The 22,443-nt window shown below is 39.0% G+C and overlaps 1 protein-coding gene across 1 annotated transcript in view; it reads right to left on the bottom strand.

Annotated features, from left to right (window-relative positions):
• Positions 1-3,189: 3,189 nt before the first annotated feature.
• ADK (adenosine kinase) overlaps positions 3,190-22,443 on the bottom strand; it is a 269,341-nt gene continuing 250,087 nt past the window's right edge. The window contains exons 11-12 of the mRNA XM_031061789.1: positions 21,385-21,471; positions 3,190-4,365 (exon numbers count right to left, since the gene is read on the bottom strand). Coding sequence (XP_030917649.1) covers positions 4,241-4,365; positions 21,385-21,471 — 212 coding nt within the window. The 3' untranslated portion in view covers positions 3,190-4,240. The remainder of the gene's footprint in view (positions 4,366-21,384; positions 21,472-22,443) is intronic.

The raw sequence follows: 22,443 nt of genomic DNA, 5'->3' as shown, positions 1-22,443 counted from the left end.
ATTATGTAAAAAATAATGAATTGTATAATCTCCAACACCTCTGAAATCCCTCTGGTTAAAGGGAAACTCTCCCTACCTTTCCCATGCCTGTCTCAATTCGCTAAATGGGAGCTATATTTAACAGCAGGCCAATCACATGATCACTGAAAAGGAACAGCACAAGGATCTGTAATCCTAATGCTCTGGAGCTGTGATTGCTATAAATCCTTTGCAGAATGATTTCCTTTAAATCCCAAACATGTCATCACACTTTTAATTAACATTTCTTTATGAAAACTGCGGATAAGACCCTTTAAATTAAAGATTGTTCCCAGACTAGTCATCTTAAAACAGTGTGCATTCCTATTGTCATTTCCATGTAGCATATTTTATTTCACTTTCATATAAGTAAAGCTTTTTACTTCCCCTTTCCCCTCCTTTACCTCTCCTACCTTAACCCTCACACAAGTAGTAACAGCTAGCACTATTTTCAAGGGTAAACAAATAGCCCTAAACTAGTTCACACACAAAACAAATCATTCAAATATTCAAAAAACCACCAATGAACACAGGCAGAGATGTGGCTGATACTGCCCTACTTGAATTATTCTTACCACTTTCACTTCTCAGGTTTACCATCTAATTGAGCTTATCATCTTTACACATAGAAAGAGGTGGAGAGAGGAAAGTGATTTGCCCAAAGTTACACAGTGGCTCATTTGCAGAAACAGAAGCACAGCCTTTATTTCCTGATTCCCAGCTCATCATTCTGTTCAGCTATTTAGCATGTGGCTTTCAGAATACTTACTGGGCCTGTTTCCTTGCCTGTTAATCTGAGCAGCATTGCTACCCACCTGGTATTAAAACAAGCCTAAAATGCCCAATGGGCTCAGGCGATGCAGTTCTACTTCCAGCAAAAGGAAAGTTTTATACAAGTGAGGGATGCTTTGGCTGTTGGCTGGTGGGAAGTGGATTTCCAGTATTTGTTTTCCTGAGAGTAACCCAGGTAAAAATGCTGTTTGAAAAATGGCTCAAGTTCAGTGACAGAGTCACTTCTGTTATCCCATCTGGGATTTGAGAAGTGGCACACATCACTAGCAGACAACTCTTTCAGTGATGGTTTTCAGAAAGCCCAGTTTTCTAACACATCTCTGTGTGGAATAAGCTGGAAGACAGAGGAAGACTATTTGTGAGAGAGAATATCAAGGGTGAAAACATTATGGATTATATAGATAAACTCCCCCTTTAGCAGTAAGAAGCAGGAAAGGAATACAGATCCTGCAAAAATTCCAGAATGAAACCGTCAGGCAATCTGACAGCACAACCTGAAATTATTTAGCATGATTTAGCAATATGTTTCTAAGTATCTATATAGCATCCAAAAATATCCATTGACAGATATTGGAGAAATAATGAATGGCTAAATAGAGCAAGTCAGACTCTGATGCCCTTCTATGAATTGGGTAGTAGTTTATTCCTCAGCTGCTCCCACTGGCTTCAAATTATGCTTTGAAGCTGACAGTCAAAGCCAAATGTCAGGAGCCCAAGCTCATTGAACAGATCAGTGGAAAAGCTCAGAACAGAACCTCTGACTTGACTCTTGCATTCTGAACTGAAAACAAGGAATAGAGGAAGGTGGGAGGGAAGGAGGAGACATTCCTCCTGCCAAGCACTTACTTTCTTCTTAATTCTTGTCAGGATATCTTCGAGGTCACGGGTGGAAAGAGATCGTTCCAGAAGCATTTTAAATTGTTGATGATTGAGCAACATCTTCACCATCTCCTGTCCACAGTGCCTAAGGAAGGAAGGATGGAAGGACAGAAGAAAGGAAGGAAGGAGGCAAAAAGGAAGGCAGGAAGGCAGGAAGGCAGGCAGGAAGGCAGGCAGAAAGGCAGGCAGGCAGGCAGGCAGGCAGGCAGGCAGGCAGGAAGGAAGGAAGGAAGGAAGGAAGGAAGGAAGGAAGGAAGGAAGGAAGGAAGGAAGGAAGGAGAGAAAGAGTTTCCACAATGTTATGACTACTTGCCTTTACATACCCTCCTTTACTTCACAGTATACAAGTGTCTTGTAGTTTCATTGCTAAGATAACAATGTTTACATATTTATATTCATTTTAAATCAGCCATAATTATCAGGCCAGGACATTGGTAAAGTTTTTCAAAAGGAATGGAAAGCATCATGGGTATAGAGCAAGAGGAACAGCAAATTCAACCACCATTGGGGTTTTCCTCACTGACAGGCAAATTCATGCAGCAAGAGTGGTGTGGCATATGTGACCATATATTAAAAGCAGGGACTGCAACACATCCATCTTCAGCCTGTCAGTTTTTCTTGATTAAAACATATCACATGGATACATCAAGTTAAGAAATTAGAAATTAACTATGAGATATAAAAAAAATCACATTCTTCTGATCAACCCATAAAGCTTGAAGACCATGCATATTGGAGACTCTTAGTTTTGTTTGCCATTCTATTTTCACTCCAACATATTCATTTCTCTTCCTCTCACCTATGCTTGAACATGAGAAATGTACAGCCTAAAGCTCTTTTGAGAGTGGCACTATGATGAAACCAGAGCAGTCTTACTTGCACAAAGCTGTAATGCTGGCAGAGAGACAAGGGCTGTACATGGAACTTTTCTCAGGTAGCCAGAGTGAGCCAGAGGCCTGCACAAGGGAGGGACTCACCGAGCGTGCCCCGTGCTTGCGGCGCTGCAGTTCCACGGACCCAGGAGCACTGGCAGAGGTTACTGGTTGATGCACTTGCAGGAGTCCCACACCTGGTGATCTCCACGATGACAGAGCCTGTTGTCCAATGTGTCAGACTGGACAGTGACCAACAAGGGAATTGGGATCTCAGCCTTGATTCCTCCCCATGCTCTTTGCCATAGAGAAACTGCAATAACAGCATTCAGTCTCTGTGTGTCCTTTGTTCCATCCTGGGCAGCAAAGTGTGAACCCTGCACTGACTTAACATTCTTTGGTGAACCTTAGCCTTTAATTTTTCATCTCTTCTATGGTACAAACACCAATTTTATGTTCCTTCTCTTCCTTACTGCTGAGATCACCCTTCAACACCAACCTGGACACTGAAAGTCATGTATAAAACATTCAGATTTAGTATTCATGTGGGTTAAGCACCCATATCTTGTTCCCATTTCAGTAGGATACACAGAAAAAAGACAGACACATACCAAAACAAAACCAGGAGTTACTGTATGACAATTTTTATTTATCAGTATCAAATTACATAGCAAAGTAATGAATGCAGTGTCAGATCACCTTTTTGAATACTGTAAATACAAACAAAATCCACCATATTGCTTAATTATCCAAAGTAAATTAAAAGTTTAAAAATGTGCGTTTCAGAGATTCCATTTGGCATATCCTGTCAATGTATCCTGCATAAATATTTCTGTACCTCATTTTCACTATGTGTACCTTAATGCAGCCTCTAGAAAACACCCATGGAGGAGATAGGACCTATCTGTATGTTTATTTTCATCACCAACTCATGCATCTGCCCTGAAATCACTGAAAGTACCTATCTGCTAGCTCACCTGACAGATAAAAGTGACTGTACCTATAGACCTAGAGATGTACTGAGAGATAAAAGTGGCCAGACCCAAAGCTACTGCCATCAGTGCAAGATGGCTGAATGCAAGATATCACAACTGTGGATCAGGCCTTTAAATTACTGACAAAAAAAGTGATGTACTTTCATGGAAGCTGGACTATCTGATGGTCAGATCTTGTACACTCCAATATGTATGGAAATTCCTGGGACATTTACACCACTCTTTACACAGGTCTGACTCTACTAGATAGACAGAACAACTCCTTGTTCATAAGGTTAAGTTATGAACAAGTCAGGTCTGTTGATTTCATGTAAGTTGAATAGGACTTGGCCACAGCTGGATACAAACTAGATAATTCAACAGAAGTATTTTAATGGTGTTAATCAGCAGTGTCATTTAAATGGGACTTCCTTGGAAACTGTGTAAATAGAACACTTTTTCCTGATGGACGAGACAATAAGCTTCACTTAGCACTGTTCCCAAAAGTTAAGACTACTGAGATGTGGTAGATGTATGAAATGGAAAACACCATAGAAATAGATATTTTGTTTAGAATACAATGAACAGAAGTACAGAAGCGTTGATGCAGGTACTGGAAAGGTAAGGAAAAGGAAGGAGGAAAAATTTAGGCAGCAATCCCATGGCAACACAGAAGTTACTCTTGATCCCTCCAATTCAGCACCATCAGTGGAAGTCAGGCTTCTCTGGGAAGGTGCAACCTGAACGCTTGATAATGACGCTGGCTGCGTAATGCCCGGCCCGGATGCACTCAGCCACCGGCCGGTCATAGACGAGCTGCGACAGAAAGCCTATGGGACACAGTGGGAGAGAGAGAGAAGGAAGAAAATGGTCAGATTAGTTTATTGAGTGTATTGGTTTGTTACAGGGCAAAGCACTGAACTACTGGCCTGTCTCTATGTACCCCTGCAGCCCGGCCAGTTTAAGTTGAGAATCACTGTTGAGTGAACTGCAGGGCTGGAATGGTGGTGCTGCTGTTCCTTCATGAAGTCTCCATTTGGTAGCTTCCAGTAAATTAAAGATTATCAAGACTGATCATTATTAGTGTTCTCAAAATTACTTTAACAGAATTCCTGCTCTCTTCTTTATAAAGAGAACCCCTGATTCCTCAAAGAACATTTTAAAAACAAAGAAGAAGTTTTCCCTGCTGAAGAGAGTTCCTTCTGCTCTTACTGGCTACAGCTACAGCCCCAACACAACTGTGTGCAAGCTTTTCTCCAAAAAAGAGAAAGACATGTAATAGAGAAACATTATATTCAGAGTTACAGGCGCTCACAGTGCAAAGAAGGTGAAAAATTTTTACCTGATGAGGAAAGGTAGATGACATCTGCTGCCTTTGATAATGGGACATTTAATCTAAAACTTCAGCAACAGCAGGTACCCCACAGCATGTGCAGATACCCCCCTGAACAGCAAACTGTGCAGAGAACCAGGCGCCTCTCAGGATCAGGGCTTCAGCTGCCACAGCCTGGCATGCACAGCTTGGAAACTCAGGAATCACCTGAGCTGAGTGCTCTGAAAACCTGAGCACCTCCTCAATGAACAGAGTAGGCAGTCCTAAAAAGGTACTTGGAGAAGTTTAGTACAAGTAGCACCAGAAACTTTATGGATTGAGTCCCTCATTTCTGAAGCATTTTGTCTTCGCTGAAGCTATTGTGATCAAAAGCATGACAGAACTTATGGCAGAGGTGAAATATGTATTTTAAATTTGGAAGAGGCTTTCAAGATGTGAGAAGTATACTTAGTATCTTATAATTTAAAACTCCACTCTCATTCTAGAGGTAATATTTTATTCACTTTTATCCTGTTTTTAATATGTTTCAGATGTATCTCTCTTCCTTGTCCAATCACAGAAGGAAAGTGAGACTTGCCCAACAAAATCAGAATTCTAGCAAGCTGAAAGATGTTCTTTTTAAAGATTTCATCCACCATTTCAAGTTTCTGTCATGCTCAGGCTTTGTGCCTTGACAGTACAAATGTAGTCTTGAAACCATGTCTCTGCTAAGTACTGTGTAAAACTCCTAAGTACCAACTTCTGACATATTACAAATTTTGATTCTAAGCTGATATGTTTTGCTAGCTTGCTTTCATATTCACTTTCTCTGTTCATCTGGTTTACTATTGGGAAAAGGTTCCACATCATTTTGTGGTGCTGTTGCTTAACCTGTGCTCTGTTTCTAAATATTTCCTTTTGTGATACACTACAGCAAAATTTCAGAAGATAATAAAAATATTTCATCCTATGCAATGATATCTTCTCCCTTAAATATCACGTAAAACAAGAAAAAGAAGGTTAGATTAACGAAGGATAATACTGGTGAGCAAAATACCTGTTTCCATCAATTACCAATATCTATCTTGGCTTCTTGGTCATGACTGATAGTGAAAAGAAGCCTAATTGATATATAGTTTTCTTTAAACTGCACCGAATTGGAGAAGAGTTTGAAATTGCAAAATGTATATATCAAACACTTTTCATTGGAATAGGGAGGCCATAGAGAGTAAGCAGATTAGTTAAAAAAAGAGAAAACTTGTATGTTTCTGACATCAATACTTTTCTAGAGAACTATGTATTGGCTGGAATTTCCCAGATATTGACTGACGCTGGTTGGGAAAAAATTACTCTTTCACCAACAAAGGGTAAGTCCATAAGCACAAGCAAAGAAGACAGGAGTTATCAATATACAAAGATAAGAATCTGAAACAGGAAGAAATTGTGCTGTGAGTGCTATCACTGATGGCAGTCAGGGATGACAGACAACACAACTGTGGCAGGATGGTCCAGCTGCAATAGTTGGGTAACAGTTGAGAAATTCAAACAGCATGCCTGGCAGAAATCAGCTCGTTTCTGACTAACAAGATGAAAATGGTCTGCTCTCCATTAAATTAACATGCATTCTTAGGAGAAACTTTCTTGGATATGTGGAGGGTGTCAATCATTAAATTTAAACTGCCTGGGAGGCAGGAGCTTGCCAGTGTGCTTCTGGGTGGTTAAAACTTGAGAGCAAGTTGTAACCATATGTAAAAGGAGGCTGTTAAGACAGTCCATTTCTGACTCAGTAAGTATGAAGATGCACTGGGCAGGTCTCCAAAGGCAAATATGGGGCTCGGTTTTGTGCACAGCATGAATTCAGAGAGAGGTTTATACAAGAAAGAACAACTATCCCTTACGTTTATGATCAAGGCATCAAACATACATGAAGATGAGAAAATCCACAAAGCAAAGGACCATAAAACATGAATTACTTTTCAATACCAACTAGATTGACACTTTCATCATCTCCCAGGCTCATTGTAGTTTTAAGTTAGTATGAGTCTTTTGTCTTCAGAGAAGTTACTTCTTATTTATTCTGATCTAAGTGAAAGCAGAGTCAGGTGAAAAAACATCTTGTTCTAATTGGGGATAGAAAAGAGAGATCTCTGTGATTTAAGAGTGTTGCAGAAATGACATTAAGTACAGCTGTCATATAAGACATATGTAGAAACTGCAGTGGGGAGTTTGCCCTCAAACCATTCTTTTGTCTGCTGAGTTCCCCTTAAAAGGTATGTGTTTCATAGATGAAATGGAAATAGCAGTATCTGACACAATACTGCATCGAATGACAATACAAACACACATATCACAAACAGAACTACATCACACAGTAAGACTAGGCAGTTGGCAAAGCAGACCCCGAGGGAACACCAGAAAGCAGTGCTGTTTGAGCAGAGAAGCAAAGAACTCTATCAGGTTGGCTGCCTGAGCTGCAGAATGTTCTTTTTAGCTAATGCAGTAAAAAGCAACATGGTCAGAATATAATTCAGAGTTTGCCTCCCCCAGTGTATAAGGCACGGTGATGCAAACCCCATGAGTCATACTCTCAAGGCATCGATTCAGATCTGAGCTCCAGCTGAAGAAGTTACTCCCCCATCTGTTTTTCACCATGCTGCTTTGCTGCTGGTATAACCTGATACCCTGTCAAAAGGAGCCAGATCAGTTTAAACAGTAGCTGTTGAGCCGGGGATCTTTGCTAACACAGCTGATTGAAACTGAAGTGGGTTAGTGAGCACTCAAAGAGCCCAACCAGAGACCAGGGCAGGGGAGGGAAGATGAGAAGCAGTTGAAGGCTGTAATCTCTTAAGGTGCCATGATTGGAAATGCAAGAAGATAAATGAACATGGCTTCAGACTTCTCACTCCTCCTACAACTTCAGAGACCAAAAGGGTGGGATTGAACTCTGATCCTGTATCACAGGCCTGGGATCACAGACCTAGATCATCCCAGCACATACTAAGGCAGCTCAGCATCTACTTCATTTCTTTCTGGTCTGAACTGGTCCCTGGCTATCACTGGAATGGAGCGCAGAAAGCAGCAGGAAACTTTGGCTACACCAGACAGCCTCACATCAAGTATTTTACCAAAACAACCTGAGGCAATATTGTTTACCATGTTCTAACTGCAGCTGTTGTGCAGGAGCATTTCTGCACTGCTGGAGCTGTGGATGGTGTTGCAAGTGTTGTGCACCGCTCTCATCACACCAGCTCCAGGCTTTCCTATCTGCCTCCTGCCCCGTTATCCAACATGCCAAATGTTTGTGCAGGAAGGGAAAATGCAGTTGCAGGATGTCTAGCAAGCCATCTTGGTAAGCTTTCAGAGTAGACTGGGATGCCTTTTGCCCTTCACAGGCATGGACAGCCAAGTAACCACCTTGCACCCGCTAACAGTGAGAACTTCTTTGGAACTGGGTCCAATTCATCCCACTTATCTTCCTAGAAAAAAGACAACTTTGCTTCAAAAGTTGCTTTACACCTTGAAGTAGTACAAAATGTCTTTGCATTCTCAGATGATAGAAGTGATTACAACACACCAATAGCTATTTTTGGCTCTTAATTATTTCTTTTCTGCTCAGGAGGAAAAAAAAAGCAACTCTGGAATCACTTTGCTCTAAAAAGTGTGCCTGAAATAACTGAGAGTTAATCTTTATTACCTCCAGCTTCCTTATTACATACTCTCAAAGACAACCTTTGTAATTGTTAGGTCTACAAACAGAATGAGGGATGGAAAAGTGAAGTTGCTTTGTTCCTTTTTGTGATCCCCACCAAATCAAAGTCCTATAAGCCAAGAAGTGGTGCCAGATCCAAACCAAGGCTCTCACTGGGAACAGCTCAAATCTCTTTGGGGATGTCAGTATAAGTTTGAAAAGACACAGCAAGACAGTCCACTGACTGACACAAAAGGTGTTCTATTCACTTTGTTACTCCTTAGAGTTGAGTAGAAATTAAACATCATTAAAGGAGAACCAAGTTGATTTTCCAGAAAACAGCTATTTCAGAGGCAATTTCACTGAAATCAGTGATTTATTTGAAAGTTTTATTTCCAGATTATTAGTGGTAATTCTGAATGAACACTTAGAACTAGTGCAGTTGGGCAGAAATGTGGGAGTCCGATAGTGGAGATTTAAAACAGTTCTGGTCTGCTCCAGTAATGGTTTAACAACACTTAAAAACAGCTCATATTGAAGCCAAATGTTTCATTTCAAATTGCACACTTGACAATTAATTTTAATGACTGTTAATTACTAATGCTGGCTGAAAATCCATTTATAGCCTCTGACACCCAGCTCCCCACTACTTGTCTTTCTGCAGTTTCTCTCACACTTCCAACCTTTATAAAATGCCCACGGCAAAATTAATTTTTTTTTTTAATGCAAGAGAGAAAAGCTGAAAAAATCCAATTATCAAATGCATCAATTATAAACAACTACAGGCTGACCCTGAGTCAGAGCCCCTCAAAACCTTTTTGCTATGTGATGTTCCCAGACAATTGTGCTTCCAGATGAACCCTGAAGTATATAACCTATGCTAGTCAGGCCATGCACCATCAAAATTGTTCCAGCCACAAAAAGGATCCTGATCAGCTTAGCTGACTACTCTTTTTTGTATTTAAAATGTGTACATTTGTACACTTAATTTGTAAACTGCACTTTTAAAAATTGTGTTATTCCACCATGGGGACAGTTACAAGCACCTTTTCACACTCTTGCTCATATACAGAATTTATCACAGTTGCTGGGACACTCATCTATTTTTATGTGGTCCCACTACATTTCCAGGCCAGGAGTGTGGGAAGATGCAGTTTTCAAGAAACATTACCCAGTCAATGCCTTGTGGCTGATATGACCGGGGCTTTTTTTGAGGTCTTTTAGCACTGTTGGAGCAGGCTAATGCTGTAGCATGAGCCTGGTCAGTAGTAATCGGGTGGCTGGCAATGCTGCTGCCAAGAGCCAAGCGGCCACCCTAGATTTTGTAAAAGATGTTGGCATCAGTGGATTCTGCAATACAGTCACTGAATGACCGTACGTCAACATGCTGAGGTTTCTCCTTTTTTAATTTTGTGGCAGATGGTGGATATTACAGCCAAGAACTGTGGTAAGCCAGAGGCCCTGCCCACTGCTATCAAACCAAATGTTGGCTATTCTAAATGGAAACGTTTTTGATTAAGGGTGGGATTTGGCTTCTGTTTTCATGTCTTTTGGCACTGTGGTCTGACACATCAGACTTACAGTATATAAGAGAAATTAAATGTAAGTATCTTCGAACACTCTATATTTCTTTCAACCTTTAAGCACTTTAGCACTTTCACAGAATTTACTGTAAAAATGATGCCATACATGCATATATATGTTATTAACTACAAATGTATATGCATAGAAACATGTGTCTTTTTCTCTCCTTTAAAATGAAATGGCTCTGTGCTTTTACAGGACGGTAGTGCCAGGCTAATTACAATTGAGAGAAAAAAGGTTACCAACCCTTCCGTAAAAATGGTCATTTAAGATGTATATCTAACAAGTGGCAACCTTGAAATCTCTCACTGGAAAGAACATTAGAAAATCCTTCCTGACTATACCACTGGAGGAAAGTTTTAATAAAAACTAATTAAACTACAAAAATCTCAAGTGGTTAACTGATTTTAGGGGCTAAATTTCTGGCAATTCTAATTATCCTCTTGTGGCTTCACTTAGTGTTTCACAACCATGACAGATGACAATGAAAAACTGCAGTTAAATTCATCCTCCCTGACACCATGCTAAGCACTAGCTTCTCCCTCTCCAAGTAAAATCAATACCATGTTTGAGTAAACACGTTTACAGCTTTATTAGGATGTCTTGCTTGTTCTGTAACAGCGACTTGAAGCTGTGGTAGCAAATCGACTCAACTCAGTTAAACCTAGAGAGCTGAGTAAGAGGCTCATCGATAAGGTTGTTATATAAATAAACTGCAGGAGACCAGAAAGCTGGAACAAACAGCTTGGTAAATGTCAATATTTTTACTTCCAGAGAATGACAAAACCATGAGATCACAACTAAAATGCTTCAGAAGTCTATATTTATTTATAAAATGGTCACGTGCTAAAAGCATTTCACTGCCTTTGTACAAGAAACTTCTTATTTTACCATCAGCAGCATGAATACTAAACCAAGCATGTTCTAAGAAATGTAGTGATATTGGTATCACTATGCCTATCCCTCTTGCTTTCTTCTGATTTATGGATACATTTTTGATGCATTGAGTTTCTGTAAGGATCACTCACATGGGTGTACATATTTTTCAGTCTGAGGTTATACAGTCATTTATGGACACATGCAAATAATACAACTTTGCATTTACTAGACAACTATGAATAAGTGAAAGGAGTGTTTTCAGTTTAGCAGCCTTTTCCTGGAATGGAGAGGAGGTGTTGAATACACAAAACAAAAAAAAGAACACAGTGTCTAAAACTTTAAAGCACTACATGTGGAAAATGTTAATGAAAGATTTCTGCAGAAATGTGACAATAAAAATAAAAAAAGAAATAAAACTTCATTACATCCCTATTATTCCATTGGGAATCAGTTACTCAAGGATGAATAATTTCATTGCATTGCACATGATTGCCACTGTTTGGCTTTACTGGGCCAGCTCACTGCAGCTCAGAGAACAAGGCATCACATAGTTCCCAGGGCCTGTATGTGCTCAGGCCCACCAGAAACTCCCTCCCAGGAAAATCAGCAGTCTCATTTCTCTAATGCTTTCAAGTAGGAATGGTGTATGCTGCTCTGTTGTGGTTTATTCCTGAAGGCTGTGCCATAGATTGAGAAAATAGACCCTGAGGTGAAGCCTACTTAGATTGATGTGAGATTTTCTATCACTGCCCTGTGCCTTGACTGCATACTGTCCACCTTCTGAGAGGGAATAGCTCAAAGCTGGAGCTTTGTTATATTTTGTTATAAATCTAAGCAGTATTTTATACTCTGACATCCTTCCACATTAAACATCCTCCGTAGACTCTATAACCTGTTGCATATCACTTCTATCAAATTCCCCAGTGCATCTTACTGTCCAAGAAAAGAATGTGGTCCAAGAATAATGTGAAAGAGGAAAATGTTAACAAAGTTATAACTTCTCATGGTTTGGTCCTATTTTTCATTTTTAAGTCCACATGATGAGCTTTGGGAAATTTCCTTTAGGATCAGGATCTGGTTGCCTTAGGCTTGTCTCCAGCAGCCTCTAGGGGAAAACATTTGATTAAAAAAAAACCCTCCAAGCTTACAAGGAGCTGCATGTGCCAAACCAGAAACAGATATTTTCATTGCAAGTATCTTCTCTCTTTGAAAAAAATACTTTCCAGGCTGATCTTTATCTTTGTTTTTCCTAAAAGCATTTTCCAGAAGCATTTTGCAAAATCTAAATTTTTTAGAATTTTTTTAGACAGAAGAGTGAAATAAGCTTTCTTTTACTAGTACCTGTGGAAAGTTTCTGAGCCTCAAACCTGTTGTACTGACACTAAATGGTGCCAATTATTACATCTACTACTTGGAATAAAAGGAAGAGAACTGCAATAATTTACTATAGATACAATCAAGTTCTAAAGATAATAAAAGGGAATAGTATGTCCTATCCTCTACTCAGTTTTTAACACATATTCAAGTGTAAAAAGGTTGCACGAATGTAACTTCATAGCCAAGATTCATATGCATGAGCCTCAGGAGTTTTATTTGCAGGTGTGCTTCCACACAGCCAAGCCAGCAGTATGTAAGGAGAATCAGAAAGCAACATCCAGGGCAGAGGGAATATGGGAGCTAGGCAGCCTGCGAATTTCCTGACTTTTGTGGGCTGAAAGAGCCTACCCTAGCATTATATTCATAATGCTCCTATTTTAATACAGTGACAATATCTTTTGCCTCTTTAAATATCTGTTACAGTTCTGGATTGATAGCAAAAATGTACTGATCACCAATAACAGTAACATCCCTTTCCACTGGGTCAGAGATCAGTGTCAAATCAACCTACAAGCACTGCTACTACCGCTGCTTTTAACTGCGACCACGTCCTTTCTTCTAATTCCTTTTTACTGCAATCTTGCCATCTTCCCACTTCAAGTATGAGCCCATTGCAGTGTGGGGGAAGTGAACAAATTCAAGACTTTACCATGCTGTTATATAACAGAGGAGCTGTAAGTGAGAGAGGACCCAGCTTGTGAACATCACGGCCTGAGAAGTGTCCTTATGGTCATTGTGTCCCTGTCCTTAGCACCCACTGAGGCATGTGAGATGTCAAACAGACAATATCTTTCAGTGTGGTTTTGTATTTCATTGTGTGGTGTTTTATCTCCTGTGAATACAGCATCAGCTTAATCTGACACATCATTTCTTAGGGGACTATATCCTGCCCCGATTCCCAGGGGAATGTTCTTGATGATCCAATCTGACGAGTGCCTCTGTCTCTATTCAGAATACATTAAAATAACACAAAAATATTGCCAACAGTCTGCAAGCAAGGTAATAGTAACTCATTAAAGTAATTTCTAACCTTCCACATGAACATTTTCTTTATCATTACATGATTTTCTAACACATGACACATTAACATAAAATGAAATGTTATGAGGGTAGGCATAGTAGGCATGACAAAGTATTTTAAACGGTGATGACTTGCTTTGAGGCGTTAAGTCAATTTGTAATTGTCCCATAGCTATTACAGCAAAAATTGGAACTTCATAATTGGTTTTGAAAATCTATTTTTAACAGAGTAGGTTTGTTTTTTAAAGCGTACACAACCTATTTGACGTTTATTTTTCATGAAACCTGTGCAGAATGTCACTGAATTTATGGTGAGGTAAATTAGGCCTTTTAAAAACCAATTTTGCAAAATATTAATCCTCTTGCTATGTACTGAGGCTCCCTTAACACTGAGGTGCCACTGACAGGAAGAGAGACACAGAGGCTAAAGGAATCAAGTCCTGCTTCAGTCTAATTAGAAACTTCTGAGGGTTTTTTAATTCCAAACACTGATCCTTTTAAGTGGATCTTTTGCTTCTACATGTTATTTAAGAAATGACAGCAAGTATAATATGTTTTGCCTTACTTTTATTCCACTATGTCTTTTTCTAGATTGCCTTTAAATGGAACAGGTGAAAATGTGAATTACTATATTTACATTACTGTGTTATAAGAATACATATGTAATGAAATTAGGAGGAACAGTTAGAGACCAAGAGAAGGGTAGCAATTAAAACAATGAAAGCAGTATAATCACAATTATACTTGGACAACACATGCAAACAGGTTTACATATAATATCAGCACAGAAGAGGGTATTCTTTGCAAAGAAATAATTTTGAATGGAAATTGGTAAACAAAGAAGTAGGGAATTAAAAAGAAAACAGAAATATTCCATGTATGTTTCCGAGTGATATCTATTTTTATGGTTTTGTTTAAGTAGCTGCAATTCAAACTGTGGCAAATTTTGAAAATGAGCCAATACCAATGTTGAAATTACTAGCAACTGGCTACACTATTGATCAGAATAATGATGTGCCTCTAGCTGAGACTGAGAAAAAATCAACTGGGAACATATAATCTGGTCATTTTCTAGTTTGTAGAAGGTCAGTTACAGAGATAACGTGGTCCTCTAATAGCCTGGGTTTATGTGGGATGTTTATCTGACAGAGTTCCGAATGCCATCAGAACACAGGGGTGGTAAGTCATGGACATGTTGACAGGTTATCCCCTAGCAAGCAAAGATTGATGCCCTCTCTGCAGCTCAGCTATTATACTCCTGCATGCTGTTTATAAACCAGGAGTAGTAAAGATGGGAAAAATGGGCTGTCAGTCAAAGTGCTGATGACACTAAGTGAGTATTTTTATTTCAAAGCTTCCTATCTCACCCGCCATGATCTCAATAACAACAGGGTGCTCAGAGGCAATTAGCCACCAATGCTGGACAAATAAAAACTAAGAGAGTGCTGCTTTCTGTTATAACAGTTATCATTACTTCAAAGAAAAGCCAGAATGATTCAAAGTAGTATCCCCTCTCTCTTTGCTGGTGAAGATAAATTTTGTAGCAAATATCAGCCATTACAAGTTCCATGCACACACATATTTAATTGATATCACCAAAAAATTATCCCTTGCTCCCAGCTGGCAAGTAGCTCTGCATCTCAGAGCTCTGGTGTTATCAGAAGGGAGCACTTCACAGCAGTGACATTTTGTCCACTGTATTTCCCTCTATTAAACGTGATTAAAAAATGATGGCAATTTCCCAAGGTATTTCACACAAGTATAAAAACCTTATAAAAATTAAAGACCACTATAAGTGGATGAAGTAGCTTCGGATATCACGCTCCTGCTGTTCAGTTAAGAACTGTTCCTAGCTCCTCCTACTCCTATTTCAATGAATCTAGAATGTTCTAGGGGTGGTGAATACTGGAGGGAGAGCAGCCCTTACAGCACAGATTTATACAGAGAGGAAAATACAACAAATAAGAGAAATACTCACTTTTAGTGTAAACAAATTCTTCCCCAGTGTTCAAGAGCCCTAGAAATCTATTAAGTAGCTTTCTTTTTAATATAGTCACAAGCTTACTGATAAATTCGTATTCTGAAAAAACCATTCAAATCTGCCTCTGCTGAAGGCATTATCAGATCTTTTTGCACATTTAGCACTCCTGGAATAGCCATATAGGAACTATTTGTAAGAGCTCATTTCTCACATGTGCACATGCCTCTATCCCCACAATGCTTGCACAAGAAATACATAAGGGACTTATTAGACAGAGTCATAAGTACAGTCCCCCTTTGCCCTAGAAGAGATTTACTGCAAAAGATGGAATTCCAACTCTTTGAGCTTCATTTTTTAATTTGGGCAGCTCCTACTCTGGAGCCACCAACATTGCCCCCTGAAGATGACTGAGTCTGGATTTCCAGAGGAGCAGGAACTGGCACCTGGGAACTTAATACCAATAGGATTAAAATTCATAGGATTCTAACACAATGTAGGTGGGAAAGGACCTCTTAAGGTCACTTGCTCCAGCCCCTGGCTTAAGGCAGGGTCAGCTCAGATGATATCAAATCCCATCAAGATCATTTTTTAATTTTAAAAATCACTGGGTTCCTTCCATAAATGAGGGGTGCTACAGAGCAACAGCATAACAATTATTATACTGGTTTTAATTATGTTTCCATTTTATCAATATTACACTTGTTTAAATCCACCAGCTTCAGCCAAGGCATTCCAAAGCAAATCTAGTGTATTCAGAAAACAGAACCAGACCTTTATTAAAAGAGGTTTCTGAATCGAACACTTAATAGTAGAGGAGTAATGAGGGCCAATTATTCTGTGCACTCTGAATTCTTTGTGAACTTGTATTTTTACTTCTTGTACTGTGGTTTTATAGATACACATACATGCATATGCATAATATATTCAAAGAATGTTTCACACGAAATATAGTACTTCAATATTTCAATAATGTAGAAGTATATCAAATATTACTTAGTTCTGAAATCAAAGCTGGATGTCACTCTATCGAAAATCATTTGCATTTACCTCATGAACAGAGGCTAAAATTTGAACAGTGTGGAACCTTTAGGCAAACTCCTACAAGTCCAAGGTCTGTATTTAATTTGTAGGGACATTTAGATTAAGATGGAAAAATAATGGTTGGAATTAACCTCTCTATTAAAGATGAGGAAATGGCTTTAGTGAGATAGTTTGCTCAAACAGACTCAGAAAGAGGGAAGTATCTTCAGTAAGGGCTGTGGTCCCTAAAGAGGAGATAAGGATGCCATGAGGCCCACTCACAAAAGGACTTATAAAAGAGGATGGCTCCTCTTTTGCTGCTTTCCCTATATCTATCAGAGTAGTTGTCTGATAGCTGAGACAGGAGTTGACCATCTCATAAGGCTCATGCTGGGCTTCACAAGAAAGAGAAAGAGAGCTGCTTATATTGGAAGAACGTGCACCAAAAAAATTGTGACAGTAGCTTTCAAACTCTAGCTAGCAGCTTTATGAGATTCCCCAGCACATGAAAGCTGCCAATGCCATTTTTAAATTGACAGGTGGTTTGAGCCATTGACCTCCCCTTTGATACTGACAGAGGCAAATTGCTATCAGCTCCTATCTGGCACTGTACAATGCTTAATGAAGAGCTCCTTCTACCCTGGGATTCCTTTTCCTTGAGAATGGCATAATATCTTTATAGCATGGTGATATGTAATACACACTTGCTGCAATCGTTCTGTCACTGCCTTATCATGCTACTTGAAAATGATTTGTGGTTCCATTTCATACTCTAGTACTTTCCATGTAGTATATGACTAAATCATAGCAGATTATGAAGTCAATATATTTATATTGATGGAACCTGAAGAAACATCGATTTTACACCTTCTCCTATTCATTTGTTATGAACTCTGTACTCAGTTCCAGTGACTAGACAGATTCTAGGGGAGAGATTTTGCAGGGAACAATGGCAGCAACCATCAGAACAGATGCTGATTGTTCTCATTAGTTACGGTGGCAATGACAAAGGGGAGTTCAAACAGAAGGCAAGCCTACTCTGGCTGAAGAGAGCAGGATGGTACAAAGGAAAGCATATGATGGTCAAACTGCTCATATTTATTGCCATTATCACTTTGATTATCATTACTGCAATGGTTCAAACTGGGGCTGACCAGTAATAAATAAATGCTAATTTAATGATCTCCCCAAACTCTACAAACTAAGGCTGTAATTCCATTAAGAGGACTCTTGTGGCATAAGCCATGCCAGCAAAGCTCAAGTGATTTTTCAATGTCATAAGAATCTGGAGGTGGAATTGCAATTTCAATTTATGGCTCTTTCAGGGATTTATAACCAAATATCTGTGGTACTTCTGAAAACCACAAGAGGTGCTGAGATGCTACAAAGTAAACCATTATTGCTTAAACCTGTAAAAGGCAGCAGTGTTGCTGGTAAGCAATAAAGGCAGAACTGTGTTAGTGTTGTTTAGAGAAGTGTTTTTAGCATAAAGATACCTGCAGCAATTTTAAAACCCAGTTTCTTATTCATGCACTGCACCAGCCTGAGTGGCAGATGACTTGATGCTTGCAGTAAGAGGCAAGAAATTCAGAGATATTCCTGGTGCCAACTTAATAAAACCACGTTTCAGCTGAAGAATGTGGTTTATTTCTTGCTGCTAGCTGTTGGGGAGAGCTAGTTCTCCTTGGAGGCTGGCAGCTTCAGAAATGCTGAACTCATGAATCAACCCACAGAGTTACAAGTGCCCAGAAACTTTGTGCTTTAAACTTTGTCTTGACTTTAAGGTCTCAAGAGCTCCAGTAGTTAGACTGGTTCTAGTAAAAAAACCCACACGGTTTTCTCTTTTTCCAACATTTATATGGAGAAACATAAGAGGGGTGATTTGCCAAGTTGGCATAATTATTGAGAAGATGATGATCTGTTATACCTCTGGAAGAGAGTGCCTCTGTAAAAGACCTTTCAAAATATGATAGAGTCCAACAAACCTGACCCCCTAACACAAAATAAATCTTGTGTGATGGGGTTAGTTCTCATTATATCCCATGTTCCCTCTCAGCCAAGACACCTGCTCCAGAAAAACCACAGTTCAGTTGTGTTAATATGCTGGTTCCAGAGAAGTATGGGAAACTTTGCCATGGGAGTCTTGTTCTCTGCTGTTTGAATAAAAGAACTAGGTTTCCAGGAGGGGATATTGTCACACTGAGGGTATTTTTTAGTTAAGGGATTAATTTTGAAACATTTTACTACAAGGACACTGAAATCAAAACATTACATGTACTGTTGCCTAGGTAGTAACAACTGATAAAACCTCAATCAAAGAAAGAAGCAGAAAAGCACTGAAGAGAATATAACTTTCCTGTTGTAAAAATTCTGTCAGGACAGTAACACTGCAGCTGGCTCAGTGCTAGACCCAATGCCAGAAGATTTGCATGTTGGGCAGTATTACCTACACTACTGCACAGGGCTTGCTGCTAAGGAGACATTCAAGAACTGCTCCATATGTGTTCCAAATACACACTTTGAAAACACACAACAAGTGTGCCACAGATAAAATACAGACATTTCCCTCAAATGAAACACAGACCAAATCAAAGCCTATCCAGTCCAGTATCCTATTTCCTACATATGGGAATGAAAATTAAGTGACCCCTTGAAGGAGACCACAGTACACATAAGCCTAGAATCAGCTGTGTAGCAAGACTGTTATGAGTCCCAATTCTCTCATCTGGACTAAACTCAGGAAAATCTATTTTCTGAGGAGAATAAATGATCAATTTATTATTTATGGAGTGCCAGAGGAGAACTGAGATATCCCAGAAGCCAACGGAAGAACTCTGGATGGATATCCTAAAGCTCATGTTGCTTTGAGTCCCAGGAGAGAGAAGCATGGTGCAACAGGAGGCTGAGCTCACACACCCATGCTCAGGTAAGCGTCTCACTGCAAGGACAGCTCCAACAGGTCTGCCATGGCTGAGCTGACATCCATTACAGAGGGAAAACCAGCTGTGGTCCTTTCCCTGATAGTCAGGGAGAACTGTACAATGCCCTGGACTGCATTGCACTTGTGCCCCAATGAAAAAGCATCTGATGCCTCAGATGTTTGTGGGGCAACTGAAGATAATATACATCCATAAGCTGTGATACAGGACTTTTGCTAAGATTATCCCAAATATACAGGATCTTGCTGTATCTTAACACTTAGAATGATAGGGGAGAGTTAATCTTTTGGAATATGTCCCTTCATCCCTCTCTTCCACAGCTGAGCATTGTCCACATCCTTTTTCCCCTTCGAGAAAGGAATCCCACAACTGATCCAAGACCAGCCTGACAGGATGTGCCCCAACTCCTCACACTGCTGGTGGAAGGCAGTAGTTTGGAATACAGACTGATCTGATTTATATCAGCCTTTCCATTCTGGATATTCTGATTAAAGTAAATGTTTTAGCCCTTCTACAGAAAACCAGCAGCTATGGCTGTACCAGGGAAAGGGATGTAATTTAAAGAGGAAGGCTTTTGAGAGTTCAATTTTTAAATTTTATCTATTATATTATAAAACAGTTCTTAAAGCCCTGATTTAGTTGCAATATTCTTCCTGCAGCTAACATAGGAAAGAACAAAATTAGGATTATTAAAACAAAAGTCCTGATTTCAAGAGGCCTAAAACTGAAGAACAGAAAATAAATACAACCTGAGATAAACATGGCAGACACATGAAAACAAAATAAGCAAGACCTAACTCTCTCTTTTTTCCCCCCTCACAATAAGAGCAGCTATCTGGCACAGCTGATAAACAGAGCAAATGCATACAAGGACAAGCACTTGAAGATGATCTTATTTATGTTATAGTCACTGTTACCTACTGGTTCAAATTTAGTCTTGTTTGTGATTTAGGAACAATAGAGAGTGACAAGCATGCCCTAAAAGGTGTATGAATAATATGACCTAATGTGTTTCCCTCGATTTCTGTCCTTTTTGGTTCATGAAAGCACTGAAGAAATGAGTAAAAACATTCCCATTCTCAGACTGATTTAAGTGTATACTGAACATTTATCTTTGGTTTAAATGCTGTATTAAGTAAGGATGGAATTACTCACGTGCTTAAGATTAAGCTTATGTTGAATATTTTCCTGAAGTGGGACACAATTCTGAAGCCTTAATTTGGTAACACACTGCTTGCTATCCCCTTCGTAGCTACAAGACTGAGCCCTGCAATTCTATTTATAAAGTCTCTTTTGTAATATTTCCAGTAAATTAGTGACTAATGGAGCTCCTTACAGCTACTACAGACTGGATATTAGAGCCTTCAGGATGCAAGAGTGCATCACAGAACTACATGGATGAAGGTTACAATGAATGACAGAAATCTTGGATTAGATTGAGTTTTGGCTTATATAGAATAATTTTTTTAAACAGGCACAGACATAACATCCTCTTTTTTCCTTAGAGCTTGAGCCAAAAAAAATAGTAAGTTTGCAAATGGATATTAAGCAATGCCAGATATTTTCAGGGTTTGTTTTAACAAATTAACCCTTTGCGTTCTTTTCTGATGTCCAAATAATTGTATCGGAAGCAGATGTTCTACCAAAATTTACATGATCAGAGACATTATGCTCACTTATTAACATACTGTTTAATATTCACTACAACCTGTTTTAAAGAACAACAATGTGTTAACATTTAAGCCAGGAGGGATTTCTGTACACTATATAGTACTTGATGCAGCTTGTTTATGCAACAGTCTGACAGATACAATTAATCTCATGAAAACGACCAGAGTACAGCATAAAGGCATATTATTTTTGAAGTAATAGAACACACTTTCCCTTTGGAAGTCAGAACTTAATTAAATCATATAACTTCAGGATGCACAGAAAAGCTGTAAAAGAATGAAACTTGTTCTGAAGGACAGCTGAATGAAAAAACCAGTAAATTTTCTATAGAGAGAATAATAAGATAATCTCCAAACAACAGAAAGAAGTAAGAAATACCTCCAACAAATGCATCTCCAGCTCCATTGGTATCCACAATTTCACTCTGATCACTCACCAACACAGGGAAAGTAGTCACTTCATTTTCTGTAGAGAAAGGGAAGAATAAAACATGAGTTACTTGGCAATCTGACTTTGAAATGCACAACAAACAGGGAAAATCAAAACAATTCAAAACTATGACCTTTAGCATGATAATTTGGGTAAAAATAGATTTGGTTTATAATTCTGTCTGTATTTACTTCGTAGGAATATGGGAACACATTCAAAAAAGCCGTAAGTTGTGGGCATTTTCATTATTTACTTCCAGCCTCATTTATTTCCTCTACCTCCTAATACTAAGGAAAAGAGAAAAAGAGTAAGGAAAAGAGTAAAAGATAAAAATAAATCAGAAGGAACAACATAAAACACCTGGGCATAATTACAGAACTGAGAAAAACCCATCCTGCCAAAACCAGTGCTTTCTACTAGTTGCAGGAAGGTGACATAGCCTCCAGAATGGCCAGAACAAGCCTCCAAAAGATCAAAAGAAACTGCTGCATTGTTAAAACCATAAAAGATGTGAATTAATTGAAATAAAGCTGTGAAATAAAAAGCAAAAACAAGTGTAAATCAAAGTGCTTTCAAATTATACCTTTAAAAAATCCATATACGTAAGAAGCCTTGGAACCTGCCATCTGACTAGATTTGGTTTCAAGATTTCAATGATTTCACTCTCTTCCTTAGTATTTATTTTAAAAACCCCAACTATTTCCTTCAGCTCCCTGCCCTCTACTGGCACTCATTAAATGTATTGCAATAGGTGGATACTCAGCATCTTCACCTCCAATTCACTGCCACACCACAGTTCAGCATAATTACACCACTTAGGTATGATAACTTTAGAGTTCCAGGGTTATAAATTTAATATATGCCACTAATTAATCAGCTATGGCTTTCCAGGTGGTAATGTCATAATGACGTGATAAAAATATAATTACCACCTTGTCACAATACCTTGTTAAAGTGTAAATTACCCCTGTAACAGAGCCAATGGAAGTTCTGCCTCTGGTAGTCAGT

Source organism: Geospiza fortis, unplaced genomic scaffold (assembly GCF_000277835.1).
Source record: "Geospiza fortis unplaced genomic scaffold, GeoFor_1.0 scaffold130, whole genome shotgun sequence".
In the NCBI taxonomy this organism is placed as follows: Eukaryota; Metazoa; Chordata; class Aves; order Passeriformes; family Thraupidae; genus Geospiza; species Geospiza fortis.
The sequence above is the reverse complement of the archived record's forward strand: the minus strand, read 5'-3'. Positions and strand labels throughout refer to the sequence as shown.